The following is a 9,592-nucleotide window of genomic DNA, read 5'->3' as shown; positions in this document are numbered from 1 at the left end:
GTATTCCATTCTGTCACACCTTACAAGAACAATGTTACTTTTTAGTAACTATTCAAAAGTAATATTTCCACCAGAAATGTAGTTTAACACATTTTTGTACTTTATTTCAGCTCAAGTTTTCAAATATAAAATAGAAGCGTTTGTATTTACCAGAATAAACACGGCGTCAGGAGATGTGTAGTCCACGTTCTCTATATTTCATAGTTTTATATGTAACATTCTTCATCGTAACTGTGTCCCTACAGTAAACTGTGTTTCAGCCCTTCATGAAGTGGCAGTGACATGTTCTACCACCGCAAATGTACCATCAGTAGTTTTCCACCTTGGAAAGTTAGAATACACAGAATGTTTGAGTTTTGTGGGGAAAAGAAATCCACGAGGATCAGGTAACATTTACAGGAAGATTTCCTAGCAGCGCGCTCACATTAATATTTTACTTCCAACATGGGAGCGAACGAGCCAATCGCACAAAAGCACTTTAAATCTTCAGAGATTGGCTCGTACATTATTTAGAAATAAATCCGTCAGCATGAGAAAACCAATTAAGAAAGGTGATTCGACTCAGAAGAGGCATCCCTAGTTTGATTGATCGTAATATATATTACGTATCGATAAATAAAATGTATTATTAACTAAAAATGTGCATCTTTTAGAAATAATACCATCAAGTCAGGTATGCGCGTTCATTTTGTACAGCTGGTGTTTTTAATGAGGCTCGGTGGTTAGCATGCCCGTCGTTCAATCAGAGGACCGGTGGTCCGATCCCCGGCTCTGCTCGTCCTCCTTGTTGTGGCCTTAAACACTTGACCCCTAAATGACCCCTACATGACCCCCGCTGCTGCGTCTACGACGTAAAGAGCAAACACGCGAGTCGCTTTGGATGAAAGCGTGAGCTAAAAGAAATGTAGAATATTTTAATGTTTTTTTAAAGTGGGTTGTTAAAAAGCCGTCGCGGCTCAAGTAAACACTTGTTTCAGGAATCGATTCGACGGCCTCATATCAGAGTGACCTGCACATCGTGAAGGTCAAACTCTTCTGAGCAGTTCAATTTAAAGCGATCGAACGTCGTTATTTTCTTTCCTTTCTGAGCTTGTTTCTAACCTAAAACCAGGAAGGAATGATATTCAAGTTCAAGTGAACAGGAAGGAAAAGTTATAGTGCAATAAATGTCCAAGTGGAGTCAGGAAGTGACCACACTGCTCTACTCTTTCCTCCTGGAGACACTTCAACAGCCAAGGAAACTGTTTAAATGAGGAACAGTAAATAAATTAAGAGTTTTGATTATGTATCACATGATTTTCTAGAGGGGACTCAAAGTGGAGAATCCACTAGTGTGAGACACACTTGTGAACATCTTTCCAGTTAATGCAGTGAGGAGTGTGTGGGAGTGTGTGGCAGTGTGTGAGAGTGTGTGGGAGTGTGTGGCAGTGTGTGGGAGTGTGTGACAGTGTGTGACAGTGTGTGACAGTGTGTGACAGTGTGTGGGAGTGTGTGGCAGTGTGTGCGTTAGCTGGAACCACCGAGTGACCCTCTCCTGGTCAGGCTCTGTGTGCTGGAGCTCAGGCCTCGAACATCCGTCAGGCGGCTCGACTGAAAAGAAACACAACGGACGTGAACGAGTGACAAAGACCTCTGAACGGATGAAGTGAACACACGTGCAGGACGTGTGCAGGACGTGTGCAGGACGTGTGCAGGACGCGTTGTGACGGGGTGAACTGAAGAGCTGCTGTCAGCTGAGTTGTGGCAGTCCAATTCTTGTAGTTAACAAATGTAATAAAACATTAACATAGTATAACACTTTGATGTTTGATACACTATACGATTACTTTTTTAAAACTCTTTCGACGTACTGAATACTTCCTGCAAGACTGATAATATTAATGGCAGATATACATTTACAGGAAGTAAAGTTACATTGAGATGAGCAGAAACATCTCGAGAATAACATCTAATAAATACTAAAATATATCACTGCATTAATCCGTTGGAATCAGCCCATTGATGGGAAAGCGTCTGCTCACCTGGGCTCCGTCCTGACTCTCTCTGGCTCCAACGTTCAACATATTCAGAGAGTTCGCTCTCTTCATTCTGAAAACAGCACACAGAATATCATAAACCCTTTTATACATTTCATAAATGGTCATCGTCTAAACACACAAAACGTCTACAATCTCAGTTTCACTGATTTGGAAAGAAAAGTACTAACAACACGGTTTAACGTCGACAGTCTAAAAGTTGTCCCAAAGGGGATTAACGCCCCTGCAACAGAATATTACCCAGCATTCCTCGGGGTGGTTTCCTCCATTCCGACCCCTCTCAGCTTGCGGACGAGTTTCTCGCTGCTTCTGCGAATCGACTCTCTGAGTTTGGTGAAGGAGCCGCTGCGCTTCAGGCTGCCGAGGCCGTCCGGTCCCGATCCAGCGTCCTGCGGTCCGGACCAGCTGGGACGGCCGTCGCCTGCAGTACAGACGGACAGAAGGACAGACGGCAACCGACCAGCGCATGAGCTACGGATTGCAGAAACAACTTCTCTTCCATCAAACCTGAAGTCATGAATGAATATCTGAACTCAGAGCCGGTTCAGACGGTCGACAACAGAACTCAGGTATCAGACTTTCCTTTGATTATCACGGTCAGACAACACAAACGTACATTATCGTGCACTTCTTTTCATTCTAAACTAACTTTCTGCCCGTCACTGATGAAACATGTTCATTCATTTAACTCATGAGGAAAGAGTTTTCTTCTTTAGGGTCAAAGGGGACTTGATGAGCAACTGATCTCTGGCTTGGTTCAGTAAACTCAGACGTGATGTTGCTGAAGGTCTGGAAAGAGCAGCGGCTCACAGACTGAACTGCAGAAAGATCAAGCTGTGAATGACTAATATGATGCATACGCCCTCATCCTGTTGTGCATCCTGGAGGCAGATGTTGGAAAACCTGAAATTGTGAAACGTGAAGCCATCGAGCCTCAACTTCTTCTATCAGATCTCTCTATTGTCTGTCAGGATGGACGCTTGCACGTACAGCGAGAGCGAGAACTCATGACCTGCATTCCCTCTATTGTCTGCATGATTACAGACAATACAAATACTAATTATTTTGCTAACGATTTCTTTTTCAGTCCACTAGATGGCGCCGAATTGAAAACCGGCAGAGAAAATGATTTATTAAAGTCCGATGAACCCGGTGAAGACTTTATATTATCAGATACAGCTGGTGGCAAACCGTGTAGTTTGCTATGAATAAAAAGGTAATAAATCTCAATATATGTTATTGAAATACTCAGTTTATCGCAAAATGTTGGAAATCTCAATAAGATCGTATCGCACGTCATTTCTCGAGAGTTTCATTGAAAACAAGGTCAGATACAGCTCGTGGTGGCGGACATGTGATATACTTTCATATAAGTTTTGCACCTTCTACAGATCCAAACTCCTTTTCGTGCGCTCTGGTCAGAATCTCCTTGTAAAGGGATTCAGCTTGTCTGTACTTCCCCTGCTTCAGGTAGCACGACGCCTGCAGAGAACACAGAATCAGGGAAAAGACCAAAGAGAAGATTTAAACAAGAGAGAAAGTGACCAAACAAAGAGTGAGGGTTTACATTTATAACCCATAAAATAAATGTTAAACATAACGAGTGTGTGTGGAAGGCCGTGCAGCGGGTCTGATGGTCCAACCCGCATGGTGGAATGAAGTTGCTCTGCATGAAGGCGCCGGCTCAATGAATGCAAAGTTTGAAACTCTTGACCCGAATGATTCGACAGGAACCGGACACGAGGTGGCGGTCTCGCTCACCAGGTTGTTCTTGGTCTTGGCCACGTTGGCGTCGTCCGGGCCCAGCTTGCTCTGGTAGATGTGCAGAGCGCGTTCGTAGTACTGCTCCACCTCCTGGTACTTCCCCTGGTTCTGGCACAGCAGAGCCAGGTTGTTCAGCTGCTTGGCCACGTCCGGGTGGTCAGTACCCAGAACCTGAGGGGGCGGGGCATACACACGCAACACACACGCTGAGGACGGGAAATGCATTATTCTATCAACAACAAGGGTTTTTTTCATGGGTTTCGTGATACAAATGTGTGAATTCTCTCACTTTCTCTCGGATCTCCAGAGCTCTTTTACACAGCGGCTCTGCTTCCTTGTATTTCCCTCTTTTCCCATAAAGCACTGCCAGGTTGTTGAGCGTCGCTGCCACCTGAAACAACACAAACGCACAATGCACATTACACACCCAGTCTGATTCATTAAAAGCTTAAATATACTTTATGTGTGGGGGTTATTGTCAACAGAGTCTCACACATCGAGACTTTAGTTCAGTGAGAACTTACAGCCGGGTGGTCGATTCCCAGAGTTTTCTCTCTGATGGCCAACGCGTCGTTCAGCAGGTTGGCGGCTTCTTTGTATTTGTTCTGATCTCTGGGGAATAAAACACGTCACACTGTTTGTCCCCTCGAGTCAAACGTTTCATAGAAAACTCTGTTTCGTTGAATCGTGTTTTTATGTCCACTCATTTTACTCCATAGCGAGCTCTAAGCTTATGAAAGCTGTTTATATTCCTGTGATCATAAACGTTTGTAGTTATGATACAAAACATTGTACTTCCTCAATTACCTCAAACTTCAGCTAACAAGGTTCATGAATTAATTATCAATATCGATCAATACCAAAACTATATATTAGTTTGTCACTTCTGCTTTTCACAAACTTTCCAACTGTTACACCACAAACTATTATGTTTTATTTGAGAATATAATAAACAATATAATTGTATTATATATTTTGCCAAACACACGGTCACGTCGGTCCATCCTGTGATTTTGGGTCATATTTTTTTATTTTAGGTTATTATTCTGCCTCTTTCCCGGCTGAGAGTTATGGAGGCCGCGTTGGCAATTATGAATGACAGTTTTGAAAGTATTTTGCCAATTCAGGACGCTCATCTCGCTCCACAGCCGGCGCAGAGCAAGTATCATGTCGACATAAATAGTCCTTCATGATATAATAAACATTTAAAGTGAAATCATTTTAATACAAACGGATGTTACGCAGAGCCTTGACATCCTAACGAGGACAATGTCAGTAAATCAGAGTGAAACACAGACTTCCTGTGCACAGACGTGGTGGAGGCGTGCTGTACATCCCATAAAGTAAAACCAGCCTGGTCTCACCTGTAAACCAGCGCCAGTATGTTCAGCATGGTGGCCACGTCCGGGTGGGTGTGGCCTGAGGACTTCTCCAGGTCTTCCAAAGCCTGTTGAGACATTAAAATAAGGCGTTTCCAGGCCTGAGCGCTGCACATGATGGTTTTCATTTCCTCGTTCAGATGCCGCCGTTGAGCAAACGGTTCTCAGCTTCAATTCGGGTTGCAAAGGGGCGGAAAGTTAACGGTAAATTTCCACGGGAAGTTTTTTTGCAAAAGCATAAAACAGGGAACTTAAATGTAGTTGAGAACAAGACGATGTTGCTCAGCTGGACCCTGAATGCAGAAACATAAACATAAAACGTTGTGTTTTTAACGTCTTTGTCATCAGTGTTGCGTCTGAACGTTTCAGCCCTTTGGAGAGTGTGAGAGCGCCGAGTTGTGTAGAGGCCAAGAGCGGTACTGCAGCCAGAGATTTAAATTACAGCTGCAACATATTGAACAAAATAACTGAACTCGTTCATTTTTTGGAGCTGTGAACTTAGTTCAAATTTTGAATTATGGACTATGAACTGAACTAGTTCATGTAGGTCCAGGAAGAAAACATTTAGACCTGAAAGGATTCAGGAAAAACCCTAAAGAAAGAAATTTGTGTTGGCGAGTGGTGATCATATGGAATACACCTTTTTTTAATTCAACGTTCATGTTTTCGTTGTTCAATGAAAGAATAAAGTTCTACTCACAAAATGTCAAAAAGGTCAAAAACACACACACACACACACACACACATTCAACGAGCTGTGACATAAAAACACAGAAACCTCGACAGTATTCAAACCCTTTTAATACTCTAATATTACTACTGTCTATATATAATACTCTAATATTATGGTCTATATGTAATATTACTACTGTCTATATGTAATATTACTACTGTCTATATGTAATATTACTACTGTCTATATGTAACACTTGTATACCATACATCTAGGTAAATAACTACATATGTACCTGTGTGTACATGAACAGTGAAGTGGTGACGTTGTGTGTGTGTGTGTGTGTGTACATGAACAGTGACGTTGTGTGTCTCTCAGATCGTCGGCAGGGGAAACGATCAGGTGACCCTGAGCTCAAAGTTTGAGACCAGAGAAGACTTCGGTGAGTGGAGATCTTTATTTCAGCCGCACGGCACCGACGGAGGAAACAAAACTATGATTTGTGGGAGTTGCATCTTGTTCAAATGAAACATCGTCGATTTGTCTTTTTCTTTGCCTCCAGCTGTGATTCGTAACTACGGCAACCTGCTCCTGGAGATGTCGGCGATCGTCCCCGACGGCATCGTGGCGTTCTTCACCAGCTACGTGTACATGGAGAACATCGTGGCGTCCTGGTATGAACAGGTCGGTGTGTTTAAAGACGGGTCCTCAGAACCAGATCATGTCATCAAATGTTGATGAATACGGTTCATGTTGCGCTCCTCGGTGTCTGCAGGGGATCCTGGAGAACATCCAGAGGAACAAGCTGATCTTCATAGAGACTCCAGATGCTGCAGAGACCAGCATGGCCCTGGAGAAATACCAGGAGGTCAGAGACCCGCCACCTCCCATACTTATTAACTCTCCACACTGACATGTGAAACATTGCTTTCATGATTCATTGATTTTAAAACAAAGTTGCAGCAAAAAGCAAAGTCATGGTAATGTTTCATCGTCTTCATCGGACCTCTTCGTCTCCTCAGGCGTGTGAGAACGGCCGGGGAGCCATCCTGCTGTCGGTGGCCCGGGGGAAGGTGTCGGAGGGGATAGACTTTGGTACGCGACCACATCGCCACACATTCAGTCAGTATGAGCTGCGGTCTGGTGGAAGGCAGTTTGCGTGATAAATAACACAACGTTCAATGTGGTTCTGGTCCCTGTTCAGTGCACCATTTTGGCCGGGCGGTCATCATGTTTGGAGTTCCTTATGTTTACACGCAGAGCCGCATCCTGAAGGTCAGAACGCTCGCTCCCGTCACGAGACTCTGCTGTCAAGTCACGAGTCCACACGGACCTTCAGCAACACCTCAACGCTTCACACTTTATAGATGAGAAACACACTGTGTAGGAAGTCTGAATTTGAATGTGTCTATTAGAAAGGGAGAACTGAATTAGTGACTTCACACACGTATGTCTTCACTATATCATATTGCCCCCAAAAATATTCTCTATTTAAACGTTTTCTCAGTCTTGACCGTCACGCAGCTTCACGCTCTCTCTCCTGGTGTCTCAGGCTCGTCTGGAGTATCTTCGCGATCAATTTCAGATCAAAGAGAACGACTTCCTAACGTTCGACGCCATGCGTCACGCCGCTCAGTGCGTGGGCCGAGTCATCCGGGGAAAGACGGACTACGGCATCATGGTCTTTGCAGACAAGGTACGTGACGTCCTCCGGCCGATGGTCCGGCTTTGAGCTGTGACTTCATCCAGTGAGACGACTTCCTCTCCCGTCCGCAGCGCTACGCCCGAGCGGACAAGCGTGGGAAGCTTCCTCGCTGGATCCAGGAACACATCAGCGACGGCAGCCTGAACCTCACCGTGGACGAGACCGTGCAGCTGTCCAAGCACTTCCTGAGACAGATGGCTCAGCCGTTCAGACAGGTGAGCCACCTGCTGGGCTATCTCATAAGAGAAATGTTAGACGTTTCAATTTAATTACCTCGTGATAGTGACGATCTTTTCTTCAAATCTCAGTGATAATTTTACGGCACAATCAGCGTTTCCGCTTCTGTGAGTTTTTCTATGAAAATAATTGATAGGATTTTAGGGGTCGAAGGTCAAGGTCACTGTGACCTCGTGTCCGTTCCTCCCTCCTTAATGTGATATCTAAGAAACGCCACGAGGGAATTTCTTCCAAACATCCATGTTGACTCGAGTAAATAGACTTTGATGGTCCAACTGCGACGTTGCGGCCGGTTGCGCCGTGGCCGGTTGCGACCGGTCGCGACGTGGCCGGTTGCGACCGGTCGCGACGTGGCCGGTTGCGACGTGGCCGGTTGCGACGGGTTGCGACGTGGCCGGTTGCGACGTGGCCGGTTGCGACGGGTTGCGACGTGGCCGGTTGCGACGTGGCCGGTTGCGGCCGGTTGCGACGTGGCCGGTTGCGGCCGGTTGCGACGTGGCCGGTTGCGGCCGGTTGCGACGTGGCCGGTTGCGGCCGGTTGCGACGTGGCCGGTTGCGGCCGGTTGCGGCCGGTTGCGACGTGGCCGGTTGTGGCCGGTTGCGACGGGTTGCGACGTGGCCGGTTGCGGCCGGTTGCGACGTGGCCGGTTGCGACCGGTTGCGACGTGGCCGGTTGCGGCCGGTTGCGACGTGGCCGGTTGCGACGTGGCCGGTTGCGACGTGGCCGGTTGCGACGTGGCCGGTTGCGACGTGGCCGGTTGCGACGGGTTGCGACGTGGCCGGTTGCGACGGGTTGCGACGTGGCCGGTTGCGACGTGGCCGGTTGCGACGGGTTGCGGCCGGTTGCGACGTGGCCGGTTGCGGCCGGTTGCGACGTGGCCGGTTGCGACGTGGCCGGTTGCGGCCGGTTGCGACGTGGCCGGTTGCGACGTGGACGGGTTGCGACGGGTTGCGACGTGGCCGGTTGCGACGTGGCCGGTTGCGACGTGGCCAGTTGCGGCCGGTTGCGACGTGGCCGGTAAGATGTGACAGAATGGTCACGTTGCAACGTGGCTGGTTGCCTCTTGGCTGGTTGCAGCTGCACAGTAGAGATTCTAGTGCAAAGCAAGCAGCCTGCTTTGAACCAGTAATATCTTCAAACTGTATTTTATTTGAGTGTGATGTATCAAGGCGACGGGACGTTGTCCAGCAGTTTGTTCACCTTCTCGTATCCTGACGTTCTCTCTCCAGGAGGACCAGCTGGGTCTGTCTCTGTTGACTCTGGAGCAGCTGGAGTCGGAGGAGATGCTGAAGAAAATCAGTCAGATCGCTCAGCAGACCTGAAGGCGTCCTGAACACACCTGTGACGGCGCCGTCACGAGAACTGTGTCAAACCTTCAGTCCGTGTGCGGCGTCCATCAGGGCCGTTAAAGTAGACATCATCATCATCATCACCTCTTTCTTCTCCTTGTGGGACATGACCGTGGCTCAGCCGCTGGTCACAGTAATGACTGGATAACATCGGCGTGTCGTCACTTCCTGCTTCAGGTCTCACACGCAGCCTGCAGACGTTTTAGCGCCGCAGCTCTTGAGGTGTATTTCATGCCGTTCCATGGAGACGGGTCTTACGTTAGTTTCCTACAGATCAGCTGTACTGTGAGAGGACATAGTGACAGAAATCATTAAAGAGGAATTATTGCTCCACATGGCGTCTGTCGTACAGACGAGACAACTCTTTTGCAACTGTACAGACACATTTTATACTGAACTTGAATATTTTTACCTGTTTTTCAACCAGGAAGTTGGAATATACATGTTT

General features: G+C 47.0%; 2 protein-coding genes across 2 annotated transcripts; one reads left to right on the top strand and one right to left on the bottom strand.

Moving 5' to 3' along the window:
* Position 1: 1 nt before the first annotated feature.
* On the bottom strand, positions 2-5,295 carry LOC137790300 (kinesin light chain 2-like). The gene is made up of 8 exons (XM_068584397.1): positions 5,165-5,295; positions 4,325-4,412; positions 4,090-4,191; positions 3,798-3,971; positions 3,419-3,518; positions 2,277-2,457; positions 2,022-2,088; positions 2-1,590 (listed from the first exon to the last, which is right to left on the bottom strand). Exons 1-8 carry the CDS (start codon positions 5,293-5,295, stop codon positions 1,507-1,509), a joined length of 927 nt encoding a protein of 308 aa, XP_068440498.1. The 3' UTR covers positions 2-1,506.
* A 1,389-nt stretch (positions 5,296-6,684) lies between these two features.
* LOC137790636 (general transcription and DNA repair factor IIH helicase subunit XPD-like) lies at positions 6,685-9,592 on the top strand. Its single transcript, XM_068585047.1, has 6 exons — positions 6,685-6,720; positions 6,875-6,947; positions 7,057-7,127; positions 7,405-7,548; positions 7,629-7,772; positions 9,025-9,592. Exons 1-6 carry the CDS (start codon positions 6,697-6,699, stop codon positions 9,115-9,117), a joined length of 549 nt encoding a protein of 182 aa, XP_068441148.1. The 5' UTR covers positions 6,685-6,696; the 3' UTR covers positions 9,118-9,592.

This window comes from Clinocottus analis, unplaced genomic scaffold, assembly GCF_023055335.1.
Source record: "Clinocottus analis isolate CAN_PGR_092001 unplaced genomic scaffold, fCliAna1.0.p SCAF_2, whole genome shotgun sequence".
NCBI lineage: Eukaryota > Metazoa > Chordata > Actinopteri > Perciformes > Cottidae > Clinocottus > Clinocottus analis.
The sequence above is the reverse complement of the archived record's forward strand: the minus strand, read 5'-3'. Positions and strand labels throughout refer to the sequence as shown.